Source organism: Anser brachyrhynchus, assembly GCF_964034855.1.
Source record: "Anser brachyrhynchus genome assembly, chromosome: Z".
Taxonomy (NCBI): domain Eukaryota; kingdom Metazoa; phylum Chordata; class Aves; order Anseriformes; family Anatidae; genus Anser; species Anser brachyrhynchus.
Window position 1 is genome coordinate 26,660,193 of NC_137697.1, and position 25,194 is coordinate 26,685,386.

Consider the following 25,194-nt stretch of genomic DNA (forward strand, 5'->3'; position numbering starts at 1 on the left):
TTTTTTGACAGAAGGTTCTACTAGATGTTATCGTCCCAGCATAGAAAATATTGCCAATGAGGTTAAGGAGGGAGTATTTTCTATCAGTTCCAAAGGAAAGGAAAAGATTGAATTCTCTTTCAAGTAAATAATCCACAACAAGATACTACTCTGAAACAGGGGACAGGACTGAATGCTTCCTCTTTGAGATGGTGTTATCTTTTGCTATAAAAGACATTTTCTATAGAAGAGATTCTTTATCTTCATCTTATCATTCACATCCAATATATACTCTACATGACTGAAAGCTGGAAAAAAATGGACCATATTCTATAGCACATAAATTCTCTGAAAATTAAATTAATTCAGAAGATCTGGAAAAAAAAAAAGAAGAAGAAAAACTGCACTGCTGGAGGAGGAGAGGAAGACAATGGAGTAGGAAAGAAACGTATTACATATTTATGCTTAACACACTTTATAGCTTTCCTTACTGTAAGACACGACTGTTTCTCTTAATCATTAATTTTCAATCTTTAATATTCTTCTTTTCTTTCATTCATATTAAGCCTACGAATGTGACAATTATGCTAGCAACACAGTTCCATTCACTGGCAGTGAATCCTTTTTTGATATAAATTATGTGCATGATAGCTGGATGATGCTACTGACTTTCTCTCTAGTCTGGCTTATGTCAAGTGAGATTCAGGTGATGACATTTCCAATGAAACCAACAAAGAGTGAAAAATCTTCTCTTTTCCTAAGGCTTTCTGCTAGGCAAACATATGAATTATGAATTTATTTTAACACTATCATTTGATGTACTCAGCTGTAAAATATGTGCATTCTCAAAGCTGAAGTTAGTCAGACATATAACTCATGCTAATGAACCAACTTTGTTTCTGCAGATGCAATTAAAGTCCCCATCTTTATCTATCCCATCCAGGCAAAAAATTTCACTTCTCTCCTGCTATAGATTATGCTATGTAAGAATGATAGCGTGAGAAAAAAATGTCAAGGAAATCTTTTTATCATATTCTTTTCACAAATAGGTATTCACATTGCTGCTTCACCATCAATACCATTAATTACATTATTTGTACTTCCTGTATTAGGAAAAGAGGTAACTTGTATGCCATATTCACAGAGCTGCAGACTACACCTGAGTTACATTGGAGCTGAATTATGTACCAGATATATGGTCTCTAATAATATACACTGAGTGCATGAAGCTTATTTAATCTACGAATACAGAATAAGCTAAATTGAATACGAAGAAATACACAGACATTAGCACTGAATGAACAGACAATCCATTGAGTGGATTGTAAGGTCTCTCACTACACTCAAGGAATGTATTGCTGCTGAATGCTAATCACTTGTGGAGGTGATTACTATTCTGATCACTGTTTTTGTAGGGTGAAGTCAGCAAAGGGTATATGTGGCTTAAAACTCTTCTAAGAAATTATTGAAGAGAATGAATACAATTTCATTTAGTTACATGAAAATATCTTTATAGGCAGTGTCTGTCTGTGGCCTGCAATATTAAGATAACTGTCAAATATTTCAGCAAAATTTCTGAAATTAATTGCTTATTAGGATTAGATTTCTTCCTTAGCATTGATGCTATTTAGCAGCAACTTTATTATGTAAGAAGCAATTAGTGAAGGAATAGGCAGAATTTTTTTTACTTAATTCCAAACAACTTTTAGTACCTAGACTAACCAAGGCCTGCAGTCTCAAGATAAAATAAAGCTTTCTGATAATATTACCCCCTGCTATGTACTAATTGCCAACAGGTACATACATGAAGTGGTGTTAATGTAGGTTGAATTTACACGCAGCAAGTGATTCTGTAATTAAAATGTCATACATTATCTGAACTGGGAAAACAAAACAAAACAAATTAACTACTCTATTTTTAAAAAGTGATGAAACTTTAAAAGAATAAATATATATGTACTTCAGTAAGCCTCCTGAAAGGAATTACTTTTGCCAAGATGTTCAACAAATTATGTAATCATTGCAACTATATGTATCCAAGCATGAAAAAACACCAGTGACAACAGAGTATGGTGCATTGCCTCCTGTTCGAAACTTACACGTGTAAAAACATGTTCCTTTTGAAGTGGGGGTCATCCATGAGCTGCTGAAATGACAACTATTATTCAGTTTTCTACTTTTTATTGATTTAAAAGGTTTTCTGGATGATAAATCTCTCTTCCTCCCTCTTTCTCTTTCTTTCCTTTCTTTACAAACTTTTCTTGATCTTCTTTATCTATGGCATTTGCTGCCACATATTGCCCAGTGCCTTAGGCACCTTTACCTTTTGTATTGCTATGGGCCTTCTATTTGCAATCCTGTAACCTGCCTCCTACTTGCAGCTCCCCACCCTTTCACACAGACTCCCAAGAGCGTGTAACCCAGAACTCTTGTGGCAGTATTTTTCCTGTGTTGACACTCTTGTGAGATATTGTCATGGCTTTGGGGGGGATAATTTTCTTTGTAGAGGCTTGTATAATGTTATGTTTTGGATTTTTTATGAAAATAGTGGTGATAACACACCAATGTTTCAGTCGTTGCTGAGCAGTGCATACACAGAGCCAAGGACTTTTCTGCTTCTAGTGCTGCCCTGTCAGTGAGGAGGCTGGGAGGGGACAGAACCAGGACAGCTGGCCCAAACTGAACAAAGACCTATTCTATACCGTATGACGTCAAGCTGAAAAATAAACATTTGGATAAAGCAGGAGAAAAGGGGGGATGTTTGGAGTGATGGCATTTGTTTCCCCACGAAACTGTTATGTGTGATGAACCCTGCTCTCCTGGAAGTGGCTGAACACCTGCCTGCTGAGGGAAAATAGTGAATGAATTCCTTGTTTGACTTGCACATGTGGCTTTTATTTTACCTAGCAAACTGTCTTTATCTCAACCCATGAGTTCTCACACTTTTATATCTCCAGTTCTCTCCCCCTTCCCACCTGGGGAGAGTGAGTGAGAGTCTGTGTGGGGCTGAGCTGCCCACTGGGGTTAAACCACAACAGTTATTCAACTCATGGCATTCATATCACTTGCAATTATGTTGTTTTATTATGGCAATTTTGCATGGGAAGCAATTGCTATAGATGTTGAAATCACCCCTTCCTTCTCCCCTTTTCTGATTTCTACATTTGTCTGCAGCTTCTGGTTTACACTAAAAGATCCAGTAATATGTTTGCAGAAATGAACCTGTTGTGCGGCTCCTTACCCAATCAATGTGTGCACCTATCAGCAATAACAGCATCATAAGCAGGAACAACTGATGTAGAGTCTGAGTATGTCTTAACATAACATACAGAGTTATTGTGGGTAAAATATGTTGGGGAGACCACTTGCTGTACCTTTTCTCACTATTGTTCTCTCTCTCTCTTTTATTTTTTTTTCCCCAGGGAATGTACGTGCATTGTATGCCACGAAATATGGACTCTACTAGTAAATCTTCATGCCACACAGAGTGGTCTGTCTTTCCGTCATTTTCATTTCCATTATATAACAAAAAAATTGCTATTTTTGTTTCTTTCTACTTTATAATAATAGCCATTCAACACTGTTGTTATAAGTATCGTTATGTTTTAGCCCTTTAATTTCCTAATGTTACTTTGCCTTGTAAAATTGTATTTGAAATATCACAGATAATTTTCTATTTTATTACTGCATATGTTAATGCAGTTTTCCTTGCAGCCAGCATGTGATAAAATAACATTCTTATATGTTTTGAAGCAAATCAAAATCATCAGTGATCTTAAGGAATATGTAATCTATACCATGCAGAAGTGAAAATTGGCATAAATGAAAATTGGCTATTGGCATACATTAACTTCCTTATCACAATATACACAATTATATTTTTGATACTATAGAGGAAAAATCAGTGTGGATAAAGAAATTTCAAATTTTTCAGAGGATTAAAAACTTACAAAGTAAGTGGTGTGACTTTGTAATTTCAAAGGTGAAACTAACATTTCCTATGCAAGTGGTGGCAACTGAAAAAAAAGATTAGTTCCCATACAAGAGGCAGACTAACATATAAAAAAAAAAAATCTTAGCTAAGTGATTTCTCAGGTAAAATAATATTAACTTTGCATTTTTCTGTATATTGATTTGCTTTCCTTACCCTGGACCTCTCCTCCAGTTTTGTCATCATGACGACAGTTGCACCCCGTTGTTCCCACATCATTCTCCAGAAGTCTCCAAAAGTTTCTGGCAATGCCCCTTGCGTTGCTATATATGCATTCTGCTTTCTGTATCCATCTATGTAGTTGGCATTGATGTAGTCACTGCCAGGTATGCCTACAAAGAAAGATGAATGATTACATTGGGCAGCATTTCTGCAAAGTCCTATTGTGCAAGAGCTAAAAATCCTGTCACACAGCTGGATCACGAATCTGAGCCTGCTGCATGCCATGTAGTACGTGGGTACTTGCAAGTGAGAGTACTGAGCTTCTGGAGCTGAAGGGTATGATGGCCTCTCTGGGAATATATATTCTTTGGAAACAAAGGAGGCAGTTTGATAAGGAAGTGGAAAAGCCAGAAAATCTGTAGTAGAGGGAGAAACCTGGTAGTGAAAACAGAAGTATTCACAAGCTGATCTGACACTGCCTGTTGTCACCCACACACATGGAAAATCTCTGCCAGGGCCAGACAGGGCAGCCTCCCTGCAGACATCCTGAGTAGGCTCCATTTAACTATCTCATTGAGCTTGTTGCATTTCTTTTAAACATAGGAGAAGGGTTCATGTTGTCAAATTATTAACATTATTGTCACATGCATTTTTCCTATTAAATTTGAAATTAAGTAAGAGCTTCATTTTAACAAAACTTAGCATGCAAGTTTAAGAAACTGGAATCTGCTGTACAGTGTGTGCATCAGATAAAGGCCTTCACAAGCCTGAATAAAAATTATATGTATGAAATGGAGGCAGAAGTCAAGACTTGTGGGTAAACTGAACCTACACTACCAATTACCTGAGACTCAGGTACTTTGGACTAGATTTAGATAGGGACTTTGAGTGTGTCAACTCAGCCTTTGGCAGGCAGGCTCTTGCTCATTTTGTCTGTGTGGCCACACGTGAAGGTGAGCCAGCTACTACTACCTGGAAGCTATTTAAGTGAGGTTATGCCAATGCCGTGGCTGTACAGAGAACTTGGTCATAACACACTGCCTGCCAAAGTCGAGGAGGAAATGCTGACTGTAGTGAAGATCATGTTACTGGTCTGAACTAAAGACAGCAATGCTCATAGAAAGGAGTAAATAGGGACATGCAGGTTTCTGTCCTGCTCCCACGGTATTCAGTGCTGCAGTGTCCAGCTTTTCATCTCAGACTATGAACAAGTTGTCCAGCACCAGAGCTTTGATATCACTGCTATTGTTTTAGATGATGACTTCGGGAAGAAAAGATATCCATGTGAGATCTATGGGCTAGTGAGATCCCTAAGCAGTCTTTCCCACATTACTACAGTGTTGAACACAAGTGTTCCCAAGAAGAGTTTCAGAGTATAGAACTGTGCAACACAATAAAATGTTAGAAAAGGTATGTTGAAGTAATTAACAGAAGTTCTTTCTTCTTCTAACAGCAATGAATGGTTTATGTTCACACAGACAAAGTACCATGCCCAAGTCTACAGTCACAGGTTCCACACACTGTTTCAAAAGGGAGTTGAGGCGATACAACCTTCCTAACTTATGCTAAAGCTGTGAATATTTTCACTCTATGGAGCAACAGTGTTGAATTTCACTTGGGTATGAACCACAGTAAATTGCCGAATATGTTGAAAGGAATGTTTCCCAAGCTTTCTGTCATAAAATGAACATCCAAATCTATTGTGTTCTGTTATCTTTTGCTGGTGATCCCAGAGCAGGAACTACTAAGGCTGCACACTCCTGTCTTTCCTGACAACCAGTGGCATGCATCTGAAAATAATTTCCAAAATAAAAAAATAAATCAAGTGGGCAGTAGCGATACCTTTTTAACACTTTTTATTTTTATTTTTAACTACAGTTTGAAGAATTCTGCTTATTCTGGGTAAGCCTAATTTTTAATTTAATTCCTTAGCAATGAGCAAACCCACTGATTAATCGTGTCACCAGTTAAGAAACAATATAATTTTGAAATGATTCAGATTATGAGTCACTACAGCAGAAGTCTGGCCTAAAATTTGTCTTTATTGTCTTCATTTTATTATTACCACCCAAACAAAATTATAGAATTCACTGTTTTATACATTCAGATAGATTTAAATACAAATTTTAATTTGATTTGACTTCTGTACCAGTAAAGGAAAAACCTGACAAAATGTTTTAGGCTAGTAGAGAGTTTGTAACCTCGGGGGCATAAGAGAGACAACAAATGGCACCCCTCAGGCAGGATGCATGGATGGACACAGGAAGACTGGCTGAATATGATTAGAACTGATTGAAAGTATCTGGGAGAAAAATAAAACTTAAAACCTTCAAAACCTGCATAGTCTATAGCTGAAAAGCACAATTTCCCTCTATAAATGGAGTTGTTATTTAAAAGCTTCCCTCTTGTAAACTTGGAAGTTTTTTTACACAACACTTATTGTGAAAATTGGAATTAATGACTTAGAAGATACAACTGCTCGGCACAATGCCATATTTTCTTCCCTTATCAAGATAATAAAACACTTTCACATAAAACAGATGAGAAAGAAAAATGAAGCCAACAGGAGAAATCTACACCAACTGGGTATTATTACCAAAGGAACTGAGAAAACTGGTAAAAAATGTTTTCTGCATAAATTAGAATTACATTATGAGGTCTGGTATCATACTCTGAAGCATATGTTATAAATAAAAGCCTGAGGAAAAATGAAAAACAACACTTTGTAAAGTGGTTAAATGATCTTCTGGGAAAGCTGTCCTCTAAAGCTGATACCTCACAACTCAGCAAAAAAAAAAATAAGCATAAGTTATTGTGCACTAAAGAATGATCTCCTGAAGATACTACAGATCCCCTTGGAAACTCTGCTAAGGCATATGGAAAATAAGGAGGTGATTGGTGACAGCTAACAAGGCTTCTCTAAGGGCAGATCATGCCTAACAAATTTAGTGGCCTTCTACAACAGGGTAGTAGCATTTTTGGATAAGGGAAGAGCAAATGATGTCATCTGCATGGACTTGTACAAAGCACTTGACACTGTCCCACATGAAATCCTCGTCTCTAAATTGGAGAGACGTGGATTTGATGGATGGACTACTCAGTGGATAAGGAATTGGCTGGATGGTTGCACTCAAGGAGTTGTGGTCAACGGCTTAATGTCCAAGTAGAGATGAGTAATGAGTGGTGTTCCTCAGGGGTCAGTACTGGGACTGGTTCTATTTAATCTTTGTTGTTGACACGGACAGTGGGATTGAGTGCACCCTCAGCAAGGATGTCGATGACACCAAGCTGTGTGCTGTGGCTGACATGCTGGAAGGAAGGGATGACATCTAGTGGGACCTGGACAGACTTGAGAGGTGGGCCCATGCAAACCTCATGAAATTCGTCAAGGCCAAGTGCAAGGTGGCACACAAATACAGGCTTGGCACAAATGGACTGAGAGCTGCCCTGAGGTAAAGGGGTGTTGGTTGATGAGAAGCTCAACATGAGCTGGCCATGTGTGCGTCTGCAGCCCAGAAAAAGCCAACCATATTCTGGGCTGCATCAAAAGAAGCATGACAAGCAGGTTGAGGGAGGTGATTCTGCCCCTATACTCTGCTCTGGCGAGTACTGGAATATTGCGTTGAGTTCAGGGCCCCCCATTCAAAGAAGGACATGGACCTGTTGGAGGAAGAGGAGGGCCATGAAGATGATCAGAGGGTTGGAACACCCCTCCTATGAACAAAAGCTGAGGGAGTTGGAGTTGTTTAGCCTAGAGAAGAGAAAGCTCCAAAGAGACATTCCAGTACCTACAGGAGGCCTACAGGAAAGCTGGTGAGGGAGGGTAGTGATAGGACAAGGGGTAATGGCTTTAAAGTAAAAAAGGGTAGATTTGTATTAAATATTAGGTAGAAATTCTTTTCTCAGAGGGTGGTGAAGTACTGGAACATGTTGCCGAGAGAAGCTGTGGATGCCCTGTTCCTGGAAGTGTTCCAGACCAGGCTGGATGGGGCTTTAATCAGCTTGGTCTATTGGGAGGTGTCCCTGTCCAAGGCAGGGGGTTGGAATGAGATAATCCTTAAGGGTCCCTTCCAACCCAAACCATTCTGTGATTCTATAACCTTTACAAACCTTAGCAGCCAATGCTACTAGTACTCAATGTAAAAAAAAAAAATCAGAATTTCTAAACTTGTTAATGCTCTTACATTTATTAATTTGCATTAAATTTATCAACGTATCATATTCAAATAATTTATAAATTGAATAAATTACAATTATTTAAATAGAATTATAAGAAGCTAGTTTTCAGATTATATCTTCCTTGATCACGTACGCAAGCAAGAGTCAACTGAAATTAACAATTACAGGTATTTGCAAAGAGGATTTCCTTTCAGATAGGGTTAAAATAGAAATTTCAATTTTATTCTGCATTTGGCTTTTATCAAGAGGACACAAAATGCCTTATATGTCCTTTAGCGAGAAAAAAAAAAAAAAAAGTTTCATAAAGTAACTCAGTCCCATACTGTATGAAAATGATGTGGCTGGGACATGGGACATGGACAGGAAAGCCTCTTCACCACAGGACCAGGACCTGAGTTACTGCTAGTTTCTTAACTAATTCACTTTCAGGAAAAAAATTAGTTAGTTCTTCAACAATTTACACTCTGAAGATTTTTGTCACAGATTTCTCTCTAGCAGAAGATAGGACTGTGTAGGGTTATATCCCTACTGAAATCAAGAGATTTCTCAACACTCAGCTTCATTGTCTCTCTCACCCACAGGATCCATTAGGTGTTTTCTTTGTCCCTTTCACTATCAACCCCATTTTTTTGCACAGAGCCTCTTCATCGCTGTCTATACACATGAGCTCAGTTTCTCATTCTGGGCTAAAATCCTTTCATATTCTGTAATATCATTTTGCCACTCCAACTTTCTGTCTCACATTTTGCCATACCAATTTTTCTTTATCAACTATGTCCCTCCAAGGGAAACTGCCTTATCATAAGAGGTTTAATGAAGTGTGTGCAGTTTAAAAACAACATTTACCAAACCTAAACATCTGTAAATCTCTACACTGACCAAGTGGAAACAATTATCAAAGGAAGATAAATCTAAATATTAAGTGTCACTTTCTGGAATGACTTTTCTGGCCATAACCTCATTTTGAGCTGAGAAAGCTGAACAATTCTCTGTCAAGTCCAATAGTGGAAAAAAGAAAAAAAAAATCACATAGAACTAGTTTCACTGCACTGCAATGAAATCTTGAAAACCTTTGTTAGCTTCTACAGCCTGAAGGCAACGTATGAACAAGCACCGAGGCAACTGCCATCATTACTTAAATTTGTGTGTAAGAATTAAGAGAGGTCAGTTCTGTGAAAACATGGGTCAAGAAGGGGACAAAGCAACTAAATTCTGCCTTCAGTAATATTGATATGAACCTTAACTAACTCTACTGGCATCAGTGGTGTTTAAAGAAGATTTAGGATGGCATACCTGAAGTGTTAATTTAAAGTGATCCAAGTATAACTTGACTTTTACAAGTTTCATTAAGGCAGAGACACAGTTTCTGCACAAAAAAGTAAGCTACCAGATCATAATTTTACCATAATTATTTTCTAGTAGCTTTTTCAATGATAGTGATAAATGACCAGAGTCTGCAATCTCCTTATTCTGCCACACAGGAATAAAGCAGAACAGGCGATCAGATGAGTAGCTGAGCAGAAAGGACATCTCATTTTCAAATATCTCAAGAGAACAAAGCAGTAGAGTTTTTACTGAGAAAGACTGAATGAACAGTGAAACAATATTAGACAATCCCACAAATAAAGTGAAAAAGATTAAAAAACAAACAAAAAATCCAAAACACAACAAAGAAAAAAGCACTCTATAGCTACTGATTTATGGTGAGACTGTACTCACAAGCTGAAATGACAGTACAGCTTGCTGCAGCATGCACAGGGATGCACATCACAAGGCTAATAAAGCAGACCTCGGAATTACTCGTTTGATTTCCTGAGGATGGTTATAATCTAAAATAGCTTTAATTAGACTTCACGTTTTATTCACAAACTGAAATCAAATCATGAAAATATTTCAAGTCTTTACAAAGGCTAAGTACAAAACAGCCTTTCTATTTAAAACAAATTAAACCATAAACCTTTGTTTCTGTGCTGCTTCCCTAAGAGATGTGGTGTTAGTCATAAAAAGAGCATGAAGTAATAGCATTAAATACTGTCATGCTTGTAAACAAGTTAGGAAAATGTAATGATGAACTGAAAATGCTGATCAAGCTGTACTATTGGTTTAGATCAATGACTGATGTTTTGACATGTCAGAGCAAAAACAAAGCTAGTCGATGCCAATAACAAACGTTTATGAAGAACTTTTTGCAATATGAAATCCTTGTAGACAAGGAGGTTACCAAAATCAAATGGTCTAAGCACAAACCTGTACTGCAAAACCTCACTGGAGAAAACAGTAGCACAGACCAATGAAGGTATTTGCAACCATGGACACTGATAAAATGAAAACCTTGTACAAAGGGTGAGGGAAATGCAGTATATAATATCCTAACATAATGTAAGGTAAGGAAAGAAAACTGAAAGAAAGAGAAAAACTATAGATTTCGGTATTGTGGATGAACAGTTAGGATTATGAGAATCTGGCAAAGAGGGAAAGGATGAAAGAGATATGGAATTTCAAAGTTAAATGTTGAATTACAGTAAGTTTTGGAAAGAAAGCAGTATCAAAAAGCGCTGGGCAGAATATGCAAAATCCAGCGGGACAAAGAAAGGGACTGTGTAGAGGGCAGAAGAAAATTATTTGGAAAAAAAAAAAAAGCAAGAAAATCTGGAAAATGTGACATATAGGGAATATATGGAAACTATGTATTAAGGCAAGAGGAGAAACATGTAAGGTTGATTTTAAGATAGGGCAGAATGAAAATAAATGCATTGTTCAGTGCAGTCCCTCAGAGACACAGCATTATGTCAGCACAATGGCCACAATATATTGTGATAGCAGTACCTTGCATGATACTGCAAAGCAGATATCCAAATCCAGCATGAAGTCATCATACTGTTTACAGCTGTCTGAAAGTTGGCTCAGTGATTCTCCAGCTCTTTAAGACTGAATAGCACTTAACCAATTTGAAAAAGGCGTCTTGTTGGACAGAAATAATCATTTATATGTCTAAATGATACACTAAGAGGGCCAGTTTCAATGTGAGAGCGCGTAGTAAATAGTGAGGTGCCAATTCTTCATTCTCTGTTCAAGAAAAAAGCCACTCGACATTTTGCTGAAGACTTCGAGATGGACAGTCTGGGTATGTGTACAGAAAAAAGTCAGAATTGTGCCAAGCAGATTTCAAGAGAATCAAGAATGTCTCATTTTTTGTTGATAGATTATAACTATAACAGCTTAAGTAGGCCAGAATTATTATATATAACAGCATAGGCCATAATTATTATACCTTTTATTAATATTTCTATCATCATTGTAGTTGAGATAGCCACCATGAACACTACTCTAAATTGTTCATTGATCTTTCTGTAGTCTGTTGCCTCATCACTGCAATACTTTTGCTATTCTTAGGGCACTCTAGAATTGCAGAGGTGAAGTGTCCTAAAATTAATCTCAGCATTTAATTACATTTTGTTTGCAGAATATAATTACAGTATGAGAAAGTGTATATTCCACAACTGTTCATGAACTTCCATCGACCAGAATACTTTCTAAATCTAAAGAGCATGACCTACATACTGGATATTAATTTACTGATAAATGACAATCAAATTAATAAAAATTCTGTAGATTTTTTCCTTTTTTTTTTTTTTGAGCCTTCACATTATAATCACACTCTTCTAGCTGTAGCAGAAGTTTAAAGCCACTACATTTCACATCAAACAAAACTTACACTGCTGAAATATCATGGACATTATTTATATTTATATATTTTTCATGACTGTCATTATGTAAACCTATGCCACATATCGGAGACCTTTAGTCTCGGATGTCTCCTAAAAGAACTGACAAGCCTTTTTAAAAGGCAGAAGGCTAAATCGTTTTATATTTTTTTTCCCCCCAAAAATTTTGTTTATTCCTTAGAGGCTTAAGTTTACAGATCCAGCTGTTTTAACTTGGTCTACTTCTCTTTTAATCTATAAATTCTGCCCTCAGATCCATCTAAGATGCATACAAGAAATTTCAGTATATTCTTATGTTCTTTCATTATAGTGTAAAATTTCACTTGCAAATGTCCCTCTCAGACACATCCAAAGACAGTACAATCCGAGAGATGGGATTTCCAGAATGTATGGGAACACAATTCTGCAAAGGAAAGTTTTTCTTCAGGTGGAAATTCAAATTACCACAACTAATCTGAGTTTTACTTCCAAACGGATTCCTAATCCCTTTGGCTACTCAGATGGAGGGCTCGGGGAAACACGCAGCCATCCAGGTCTTGGGCTGCAGGGTGTGCCCGAGTCTTCTGTCGGTATCCGACAGCAGCAGCGAGGGTTATGCCTGTGGGAGGTGTGCCCAGGTTGAAGAGCTGCTCAAACAGGTAGCGGAGCTTCAGGAGGGGGTGAGCAGGCTCAGGAGCATCAGGGAGTCAGAGAAGGAAATTGACTGGTGGAGGTGTACTCTGCCCTCTCTGAGACAGACTCAGAAGCCTGCCGCAGCACAGGTGCCTCCTGCTACGCAGAAGACAGAAGTCCCCTCATCCCACTAGGCAGTAAGAGGGGACCTAGGCCAAGGGGGGGAAGGGAGGCAGGTTCCTGTTCGGGGTGGTAGGCGAGCCCTTTGGGGCAACTACTTAAAGGACCAGGGGCACTGGTTTTGTTTGCCTCTGTCCTTCCAATAGGGGGGATCGCTGCTGACAAGCAGGCTCACCACATTAACATGTGGCTTCAGGACTGGTGCAACCGACAGAACTTTGGGTTTTTCGATCATGGGAAGGTCTACGTGACGCCAGACCTGCTGTCACCAGATGGGATGCGCCTCTCTCAGAGAGGGGTGAGGATTTTTGCTCAGGAGTTGGCAGGGCTGATAGATAGCGCTTTAAACTAGAGTTGAAGGGGAAAGGGGATAAAACCAGGCACGCCGGTGATGAGCTAAGGGATGGTGCGCTAGGATCAGAGGGACTGTGTGCTCGTGAGGTCCTTCGGTCGGCTCCACAAGGTGCTGTGTGTAGGGAGGCACATTTGAAGTGCTTCTACACAGACACATGCAGTATGAGGAATAAAATGGATGAGCTAGAAGTCTTGGCCCAGTCCCACAGCTACGACATCATCGGCATAAGCAAAACCTGGTGGGATGAGTCCTGTGGCTGGTGTGCTGCAATAGATGGTTACAGGCTCTTCAGGAGGGACAGGCAGGGTAGGCGAGGTGGCGATGTATGTGAAGCATGGGCTGGACTGCGTGGAACTTCAAATTGGGGATGGCAAAGTTGAGAGCCTCTGGGTAAGGATTAAGGGACGAACAAATAAAGGGGATGTCATTGTGGGAGTCTATTACAGACCACCCGGCCAGGACGACAACACCGATGAATTATTCTTTGCAGAACTAAGAGATGCCTCAAGATTAACTCCCCTTGTCCTTATGGGAGATTTCAACTTGCCAGACGTCAACTGGGAGCACCACACAGCTGACACGAGCAAGTCCAGGAGGTTCATAAAGCACCTAGATGATAACTTCTATGATTCTATGATTCTAACGAAATAAAATCTAAAAGTGGTGAGTTTAAAAATATAAACAATGTGTCTTGCAAAGTGAGCAAGTATATGCTGGAACTCCTTGCTACAGGTAATTACAGAGACCAAGAAGATGGGGACACAAAGGATAGAACATTTCCATATGTAACAAATTATAAAAGGTACCAAAATAAACACTTTGAAAGAGTTAATAATACTTGTGTTTCAGGACTTAGACAACTTTTAACAACTTGGTGTTAATGGGTGGAAAGTAATTTCAAATCTCTACTATATGCTTCTTAAGACTTTACAATAAGTGCTTCATATTGGCTTCAGTCAGAGATAGACAACTGAACTGAATTGTCTTTGCACCCCATTCTAAAGTAGCAGTTGTAACATTCCACATTTGTGGAACACCATCAGGTGGCAAAGTGGTGATTAGTGTATGACTGCGGTTTGGCAGATGCTCAGTTTATTCTACATACATATTTACTCTCCAACAGGGGCAGAGGTTCCAGGTGTAGAATGTAGCTCAGGAGCACAGTGATTATTAGACCTCATTGCCACTAACATTAGCGTTCTGACTGCCTCCAAGAACTTCAGATAAGACAAGTATTAAAAATATATATATATATTCTCCATATTGTTGTAAGACAATGCAATGCAGTCCAAATTTAGGCCCTGATTAGCTTGCTTAATAACACAGCCTAAGGAGATTATCTGTCTGTCTGTCTGTCTGTCTGTCTATCTATCTATCTATCTATCTATCTATCTGTTTATTTATTTAAAACAATATTGAAAGTATTTATTTCTTATCAACATGTATAAATACCTGAAGGAAGGATGCAATGAAGATGGAGCCAGACTCTTTTCAGTGGTGCCCAGTGCCAGGTCAAGAGACAATGGGCACAAACTGGAGTACAAGAGGTTCTGTCTAAACATCAGGAAGCATTTCCATACTGTGCAGTTTATGGAGAAATGTAACAGGTTACCCAGAGAGGTTGTGGAGACTCTCTCCTTGGAGATCTTCAAAAGCCATCTGGACATGGGTCTGGGCAACCTACTTTAGGTGTCCCTGCTTGAACAGGGGTGGTGGACCAGATGACCTTTAGAGGTCCCTTCCAGCCTTAACCATTCTGTGATTCCCTGGTAGGGAAATTATGCAAATCACCAGATGGATCAAAATTTCATTTGTAGTTTTATGTCTAACACTGACATTTCATAAGGCTGTAATGTATTTCTTGGTTTAAGGTCACTGTATTAGAGTATTAGAGTGTTAGAAATATTAACGTCATCATGGTATTGTTTTCTTATAAAAATAATCAAACATTACATTTTAAATGTTTGTTCTCTCTGCTCATTATAAATACATTCAATCCCTTCCTACAGGTAAAGTTAAGAATTTCTTCATGTTTTTACTGTTTATTATTTTTAAAAAGTAGTCCAATACACTGCATAATTTGATACCTTTACTTACTTTGATCAATGGTTTCTGTTTTGCCTCTTAATTTTTCTTCTTGTTCTCAGAATAGGTTTGTTTTCTTTCAGGGAGACAAATTTCATGAGTCACTTACATGAAGGAGAACATGGCAGAATTTTCTAAGCCCAGATGTCTGACTTGCTTATAAATTAACAAATACATTTATTTGCAATTAGACTTTTTTGGCTGTTACACAACTCTTTGTCCAATCAATCAAAATCCTGTGACAATCTTGAGTCTTCAATGAACATACTTATTTCTGAGTTAAACATTTTGTTCCAAAGAACTTTGCATAACAATGCAGAATGGCTGTCCAAATGCTGAGTTTTCCGCACTGTATGCCTAGGTGCTTTTGTTTGTTTGTTTGTTTGTGTACCAGTGACACAGAAAGGGATATTTTTGTTTAATTTCATAAAATATAATGCTAATCAAGGTACACTGGCCTCTGTGTTGAGACATAGTTCTATCAGGAGGCAGTAGGGCTCTCTACAGCTATATTCTTCTACAAAGCAATGCAGAAGAAGCAAAATGTGCTAACTGACGTTAAAAAAAAAAAAAGGCAGTGCAACTGTATGAGCTTCAGAGGTGGAAAAAAATGTAAGCAGATTATCAGACACAAATTCTTCAAGGCAATCTTTAAATTTTCTAATACATTTGAAAAGCTTTTATCTGTATAATCAAAGCCCACATCATGCAGCTGCAATAAATAAAGGAAATATCTAAACCTCAGTCAGTATGAATGCCATTTTCTTCACCAAACTGCTGTTAATAAAACTGATGGCACCTATAATATTTTCCCTCCTGTATCCAATGTCTTCAGGTCAGTCAAATGTAAGAAGCTGTTTATAGCTGTAAATCGAAACACCCTGCAGTTTAACTAGTAGCATGTTAGGATTAACATAATTATGACTCTCAATAAAGTTCCCTAGATCTTATATATCATATGCAAGCTCTGTCACAGACACTAAAGGAAATTTTATTTTTATTTTACTCATTTCACTTAAATATATAAACTATTATATTCTGGCCATCATTAATACCTGTCTGTCAACACTATGGAATAAACTGAAAATCTGCTTCAACCCAGGAAGCAGCTTAATTATAAGGCAGAACTGGCAAGAGAAGAAATCCTGAGTGAAATCTGGTGATTCCTGTTGCTTTAGCACCTGGTAAAACAGACAATAACCAAGGCTCTTCACTTCAGATGTTTAAGTCAAAACTCTTAAACTTTCAATTTTTTGGAGACCTTTGTGACAAAGAAAGATATAATGAAAAACTGTCATCATACCCTTCTGTCAATCTTTTGGTAGCAAAATACTGAGGTTTCAATAATGTCTGTGTATGTGTATTTCATTCGATATTCAGATAGTAAATTAAACAGAAAAAAAAATGAAACTTTTATAAAGGGTTATCCACATTTTTTCCAAGAACACAAAATTGAACAGATTTTTTTTCCTAGATTAAGGATTTGGCAACTGGAACTCAATAACCAGATATGTCGATAATGTTATTGCTAGACAGAAACCTTAATTCATGCACAGTTGTTGATGTATTTTTTCTCCAGAACTAGTGCAAGTAAACAGCAATGACAATTTACTTTAGGTAATACCTTGGCATACGTGCAGAGACCTGACATATTTGGTGCTAGATGTGACCCTGTGTCAATTTCAGTGCAATTTCATAATGAATTACTGAGAAGAAAAGAACTATCATTACAGGAATTTACTGGAAGCAATTTAAGTAACACTTCCTTATGTTACTATGCAAAGATATCAGGAGCTAGTATTACAATGGATTTTAGAATTTATTTAATTTAATTTTAAAGGTCTCCTTACCTTCTATTGCAGAGAGTAGAACACGAGAATGGTCATATGCAATTACATTCGCATATCTATTCTTTGGTTTGTTTACTTCCAGGTTAGAGTGTTCCCATGTAAACTGCTGACCAGGATCAATAGACTTCAAAAGAGAAAGAGAAGAAAAGAAAACTGAAAATTTTAGCTGAGGACTACATACTTATATTTATAAAGGTTACAAAACATATGCTCCTATAGTTTTACTATGGAAATATTTTGCATTTGAAAGAAAACTGACTTTGAGGTGCTTTGCAACATACTATATAGTATTTTAAACTAAATCAATCAAACATTCAGTTTTTATGCATCTGAATTTCCAATCAACTTTTTCAAATTTGAGGTAATTGCCTTATCTTCAGAAAGGAAAGGGTATGCTATCCCTCACTTTTCCTTTTCATTCAGTTTTGCAAATGGGTAATACTTATATAACAGAGAATGAAAATAAGTAAATAAATAAATAAATAATGTCAGAAATCTTAAAAACACTGGGAAGAACGGGGATAGATATTCTTTTTTTTCTTGCTCTATTACTAAGTCCACATGTTCAAACAATTCAGTGTCCTGTTTACTAAATAAACTCCAAATGTTCTTGAAGAAGTTTTCCAGAAGAAAAATAATGTTGTTTCTGTCTATTTTTTTTTTTAATTTGGTGCCAGACCAATATGATACCAATGATACCAGTGTTGCTCAGGGAACCAGGGAGAATATAATGACTCTTCATTTTTATTTCCTTGACTCACAGATAAGTGAGCAATGTAGATAAATTTAGGAAACGTTAATGACCTCTTATTTACATACTCAGTGGTCCTAGAATCACTGTTTATTTCCTGCTTCTTTCATGCTCCAGAATGCAGTTAATGTACTGAAATTTGTCGTGCATTCCTTCATGCTTCACTTGTAGGAGAACTCCAGGTCTATTGTTTCCACTGTGGCTGACATATACATACAGAGTAAATGGCAGATGGTACCTGCTTATGCCCGTTCTGATACTGTCTGTATAAAAGGCCACATAACACTGAGAAGTCATGATGAATCACACATTGTTTTACTTTCCCTTTCTGTAATAGTAGAGACCTTTGAAGTGTTTTAGCAACATATATACACAGCTCATTTTTACAGCTTATGTCTTTTACTTACTTCTGGCAACAATCGGCAGTCCCCTCTGCTGAGTTGCTCTAAATTGTAAAAAACTAACAAGAAGATATGCCTAGATGGGTCTCTTCACCAACACTGTGTTCACTTTCCATCAGTAGGCCAGCAATCAAGCACAGGTCAGAAGCTCCATACTACTATTGCAGGGTCAAGGCATTACTTTTGTGATTCTGTGATTTTATATCACTTACACTGACTCGTCCCAGGTTCTGTTACAACAGCTCCAAGTACATTTTATATTAACAGAAATTAAAAATATGACCTGTAATCTGTTACAGTAGGTATTATCAGACAATGGACATGGGGGAAATTAATTTATTTGATCTACTAGTATTTATTCCTTAGATTAATAATTAATACTTGTCAATCCACAAAACTGCTTAATTCTTAGCATCTTTAAATATCTTAAAATATATTTTACTAATATTCAGAAAATTACTTTGCTTCTTTCTTGAGATTATTCTAAAAAAAATCATTTTGCCTGGCTTCCTGATGTAGGTCTTAGAATAGCTGAGCATTTCTGTTTAGGAAACCAAGGCTCAGTATCTTATCATATCTATTGAAACCCTAGACTCAATTAACTTTTATAACATTTCACTAGTTAATTTTCCTGAATTTTGTTTTGGTTTATTACAGTACTCTGGAACTGGACCTAGATGAGCTCTCCTTTGTAACTTGACTGAGATTGACTGAGAAGATTGTGATGGTTCGGATTCTCACTTCACCTTCACGTACTGCCTCACCTAAGCAGAGTGTGAAGCAGCTTCTCCATCAAGAGGAAATTAAATTAGATTTTTAGAGGAACAATGAAGAAACTAACAGTTGGGGAGCATGATGGGTGCCATACAAAATTTACTTGTGGTTTTGATAGGATTCACTTGAATTGTACTGCTATGGGTGTTAGTAACAGTTTAAAAGGAATTCTTTTATTTATTTATTTTTAACTCTCAGTGAATCTGATTTCTTCTCATTTCCACATTTTTTTTTTCACCAAAAAGTGTATTTAGAAAAAAAAAATTATCAATAATATTTGGGTTCATAATCTTACCAACTTGTGTGACTATGCTTAACATATCTTAAGCACTTTATTGAGAGTTTTACAAAGCTATCATATTTATATAGTGATTCTTCGCAGAAAGAATTTTCCTTTTTTCTTTTTTGAGTGAATGGAGGTGAATATGAAAACTTGTGCAGGATGTTTGCTACGCAAGTTTTCAGTATTGTAGAAAGTGGTATGCATTTAGCTCAGAGTTCTAGTAACAATGCAGAACGTAATCACTGTAATATCAAAATAAATTAAAGATGCTCACAGTATTTTAAAAGCATTATACTATAAGCAATTTATTAAATAAAAGCAGTTATTGACCATGAATAAAGCACATCTACACTAACCATGAATATATATTTGTGAGGTATATATGTAAATATTCTAGTTACAGAGCAGCCCGCTGCCCCAGAATGAGGCAATGTTGCTGTGCATTATTTCTGGATATATAACTGAAAGAGACACTCTGCCTGATCCTTTATGTTTTTACCTACAGTGCCTGAATATTCTGGACACACATAATTCTGCACACATAAATTCTGTACAATTTCCTCTATTCAAAATTACAAATCCTTGAACATTTAACATTTATGATGTATTTTTGTGTTTATAATTGCACTTAGAAAATTATGGTCTAAGTAGATTTTTGCCCATTATGAGAAAGAACTTCAGTTCTATAATGTACCTATTGCATTCATATTGGATTTATAAATTATTAATAATAGTTTATATAATTAAAGCTTAATTTAAACTGTTCTGTATTCTTCTTCCCCTTTTTATTCCTTAATATATGGGTGATCTAAAGCTTTTTTCCGTACCAAGAAAAAAAAAACAATCAGCAGCTTTCTGTCAGCTATTTGTACAAGTAAATGATGATGTGTTCATCATGGCAACATACTATATTTCTACTATGAGCACTCTCACTTCTTTGTGTGATGTATAGCCAGATCATTTAATTCAGCGATTAATATTTTGTCCTGTATACAGACATAGTTAACAAAAATAACATAAAAACCGGGCAAATGGGCCTGCACTTCAATCTTTCCTCCTTTTCCCACCAATCTGAACCACTTTGTGGCCTAACTACCCTCCCACAAAGCTCTGTTTTGGCAAAAGAAAGTCAATCTATGTTTCCTCAGACTTAGTATCTACACTGGAACAAAGAGTAGAGTGGTATTGGCAGACACATTTCAGAAGTGTGAAAGACCAATAACTCATGAATAACAAGTCTGTACTAACAGTTTTAATGAGTGCTTTAATGGTTTAATGGATGGCACTTTAATAGGATTTCTAGTATATTCATTCTGAAAGCTTGTCTTCAATAAAGCTGTCATTAACAAAGAACTGGATTTCTTCATAATATAACCGTGGAGTATGGTTCTTTGTGCAAAAGAAATAATGTTATCCGTAATACCGTTATTACCCTCCCATGCTTTGACTAATCTTTCAGCTATTGTATTCTAAATGGTTGGCTGCTGGGGGAAAAAAAAAATTAAAAAAAAATGTCTGACTTGGAAAATACTTGAGAAATATATACAAGTATGATGTATCATCCACAAAATAGTTCTTTCACTATGAACCATGGTAACAACAAAGTGTTTTTGAAATAATTTTAAATGACTCCCCCAACCAATGTTTGTACTTGCTCACAGTGAAGATTTCCCTTAGGATACTTAAACTAGAGGCAAATGTTGCTTGCTGTCACGGTGAGTCTCCCAGGAGTATATCCTGGTGCAGTACTGGGTAAGGAATGAGAATGACAAAATGCCAAACTTCCTGGTGTAAACTGATGTATTCCTGGCTGCCATGGAACAATGCCCTACTAAGGGTTGCTAAACCAGCAAAAGAAGGGGGGGGGTAGACATTGTTAGTTACTGTGGAGGTTTCACAAACTCAGAAGGAAAAGAAAGCATGATACGTAGAGAATTTCTCAGCACTGCAGGTGCTATGCTTGAGGCCCAAATTAGGTCATCGAAAAGCACAGTGTCACAAAGAAATCTAAGACTAGCAAGAAAAAGAATGAAAAACACAAATTTAAGAGGATGTCAATGCAGATAGACTCTGCACAATTGAAGAAAGTAGTCAACTACCCACAAAAATGAACAGTTTGACCCTCTTTTACCAATGTCAGTGACTGTGCTAAGAATTTCATATCATAGCTAATGAATCTATAATAATATACTATTCTATTATGCAGGAAACTTGCTAATAGAATGAGAATTACATACTGTATTACCAAAACATAAATGCTAAATGTATGAACATTAATAGACCATTATGGCAACTTGCCAGTCGACTCACATTTTCCTTCTAAGGCAAAGTTTTTCACATGATACTGTATAGGCTGGCATTCCCAAGTGATATGAGGGACAAACCCACTTTTTTTTTTTAACTCAAATATGAGGTTTTATCTTGGTTCTAGAAATTGAGTTGGAAATACACAGATGAGTGATTTCCTGTTGACTCTCAAAGGAAAGTGACTGAACTGTTCAAGAGTAGATAGAAACACAGCTAAAGCTTTTGCCAGATTCTCAAGAATGAAGACATTTCCTCTTCAATATCAAGCTAATAATTCTATAACCAAATGAGATCACATAAACCTGATTCCAGTGGGATCAGAGCATGTATATTTGTTTATTACTAAAGTACACTTAAGTAGAAAAACACTCATTATTTGAAAATTTATTCATTTTGAAGGACAGTCTCTTTTACATAAAAAGCCTTAGAAAACAGTTTTTTTTAGAACTTGTTTTGTATTTTTTTTTTCTCCCATCTTAGGAGTAATCAGTTTATTTCCCACATGTAATTAAAATCCTTTGTCTGTAGAAATAACTGTGTGCTGAAAACAAAGGATTTCTCTCCTCCTCAGGTGGGAAATAAATACCAGGAGCAGAAGAGGAATGAAAAACCTACCTTAGTTTAAATATTTCTTTGATTAATACACCCTCTTGTCCTGTTTTGATATAGTTCATGAAATAAAGCAATTTAACATTAAACTTTTTACCAGTCTCATAGGAAATAGTGGTGCTGTTTTAAAATTTTAGTGTATTTTAAAACACTCTCAACATTTTTATTTTTATTTGTGTGTGCATGTGAAAGAAGTAAGGATACTTGTTTTGTGCAGCATGGCACGACTATAAGAACTGCTACCAAAATGTTTAGAAATATCCATAATTGCCAGCAGAAGCATCTATCCTAAAGGGCTTCTCCACTGATTTCTCCATTTCCCTCCATAAACTCCCTAAAATATTTCAAAAGAATCTTTCTGAAAACAACACAGAAACACAAAACTCCAATTTACTTACAATGACCCAATATACTACATTCTTGAATGATTTTTCTTGGTATAAGGAATGGACCATCTTTCTCTTCCTACTGTGTTTTCAGTTGAGCAAAATAAACGTTGACATTTATTGCAGTTATTTGGCTTTTTAGACAATCTCCATGGAATTCCTTGTCAAAATAGCATTAGGTATCATTCCAAAATCTAGCATCCTAGTATGCTAACAGTGGCGTTCTTGTATCTGAATATTCTTTTAATTACATAATCACAAGTAAATGATGTTATTCAAAAGAGGCATTCACAGCACCAAGTACGGATGTAATACCCTACTATTAATCTTGACTATTGACATTTCAGGTCCCAGCATTATGTCTTTGAAATTTTCAGTCTTAAATATCCTACTGGCTCAGATACTACCGTAGGTGGAAATAAGCAGCAAATAACCTTTGTGAATAGTATATGCATTATTAATGGGAAGACAAACAATTTTTCATTGTTCACTGACTACACTAATTGTTTCTCAGTAAATGGAGCACAACCTGTGAAAGTAAAGTTATAGAATACCAATAAATGTTGTTTATAATATTAGAAAAGAGGAAGCTATTGTAAAGAAAAATAACAGTTTTATTTATTTATTTATTTATTTAATGAGAAGGAATTGATTTTTGCATGAGTCAGTATTATCTGCAATGATATGGAAGTTAAGTGCAGCTGTTTCTTTGATACAGATTCATTCAGCAGGTTATTTGTTATTCATGGATTTGTAAAGTGTTTTATATTAATAAGTTCTATATTTGCTTCCTCTGTATAAAATGTACTGTGTTTTAGTGTCCAGTGCTTATCTTGTTGCAGTGTAAAATACAAAAAGATAAATGTACCACATTCAGTAAATTGTCTTCTCATCGCAGATCCTACCCACTGATACTGAAAAGCTACAGTGAAACTTTAAATGGCATGGCAGTGTGGAACAGAGTCAAAATACATTTTTCTTCATTTTTCCCAATACTCAGTGTTAAATACTGGCTATAATTTACCCCCTGCTGTAGAAAACAGTACAATAATATACAATTTCTCATAACATTAGTTAACCAGCATACATACACGCACACATATACTCTAAATCATGCAATAACATAAAGAGTCCAATATTGCAATTTTTCTGTTACAATGTTCACTTTACAACATTTAGGACAAAGCTGTCTGAGATCCTGGAGAGCCCATGTTAACCCTCTTTGGTTTTCTAGGTCTGTGTTCCACAAAGTGGTGATGGTATAACCTGAGTTTAGATTCTGCTCAGCTTTCATTAAAGATAATGGTCTGGTTTTGCTGCAGCTGCCGTCACTGAACTTCAGGAGCTGTGAGACATAGGGTACTACACCACCACCACCACCAAAAATAAAAATAATAAAATATATGTATATATATTATATATATATAATATATAAAATTTTGAAAATTTTCATCTACTTCCTTAAGGTATAAAGAAATGATCCCAGATAATAAATATGAAAGTATTTTATGCAAGACCCAAGAATCTGCTTTGGAGGAGGAATAGATCTTCTGTTCTGTGTGAAAGGAGGAAATTACTTTACTGATGTATCCTGTGTATTACATAAAATAGGAAGCATTTTAATATTCCAGTCTATCTCCATGACCATTTTTTATTGTTAAACTCTGAAGCCTAAGTTAAGAAGAAGTTATGATATAAAGGTCAGTTTCTTATGAATAAAGCTTTCTGCTTAGCAGCTGTCAAGTTCTTATGGAGCCTTACATTGCATTAAAATTCCACTGAAACTGCCAAAACTGGAAAAAGCTTTAAAATAATCAGATAAGGTTGAGAACCCTGTCTTTAAATTAAGGAATACAAAAGAAATATGTGACATAAAGGATATGTTGTGGTAGCAAGGCAAACTAACATTTTGCTAAGCCTAGGACATTGCAAACTAACACCAATTAAAGAAGTATTACAGAAAAAAAAAATTTAAATAGAAATGAACTTTATTGAAAAGAGGATATAGCACTAACTATGCTAAAACTACAAAACCACTTTATCCAAGAGGTTAAATATAAGCTTATTTAAATCTTATAATAGTCATAGTCTTTAGGGCTTAGCCTTTGTTCTCCCATGAATCTGGTATTAAAGGCATCAGAAAAAGTATAAGAAAAGTTATCACAAAAGTATAAAGACAGTTGTCTGCTGTTCTCATCAAATTCCCTTTTAAGACATTGGCTAAGTAGGAGGATCCCTGAATGAGATACTGTGAAATGTTTCAGAAAATTTATAGAAGTAGAAACTATTCCCATCAACGACATCAAATCTGCCAAGGGGAGAGGAGGGGAGGGGAGGGAAGTGGAGGGGAGGGGAGGGGATAGGAGGAGGGGAGGGGAAGGGAGGGGAGGGGAGACTCAAGGAGAGGAGACTAGAGGAGACTCGAGAAGAGGAGACTCGAGGAGACTCGAGGAGAGGAGACTCGAGGAGAGGAGAGGAGACTCGAGGAGAGGAGAGGAGACTAGAGGAGAGAAGAGGAGACTCGAGGAGAGCAGACTCGAGGAGACTCGAGGAGACTCGAGGAGA

At 36.6% G+C, this 25,194-nt stretch overlaps 1 protein-coding gene across 7 annotated transcripts in view; it reads right to left on the reverse strand.

The window, feature by feature from the left end:
• PTPRD (protein tyrosine phosphatase receptor type D) overlaps positions 1 to 25,194 on the reverse strand; it is a 410,278-nt gene that overhangs the window by 57,675 nt on the left and 327,409 nt on the right. For all 7 annotated transcript variants that reach the window (XR_013943869.1, XR_013943870.1, XM_080574817.1 and 4 more), the window contains 2 exons: positions 17,119 to 17,242; positions 4,127 to 4,302 (listed from right to left, as the gene is read on the reverse strand). Coding sequence is in view for 5 of the 7 variants with exons in the window: in XM_080574817.1 (XP_080430943.1) it covers positions 4,127 to 4,302; positions 17,119 to 17,242 (300 nt within the window). In the remaining 2 variants the exon portion in view is untranslated. The remainder of the gene's footprint in view (positions 1 to 4,126; positions 4,303 to 17,118; positions 17,243 to 25,194) is intronic.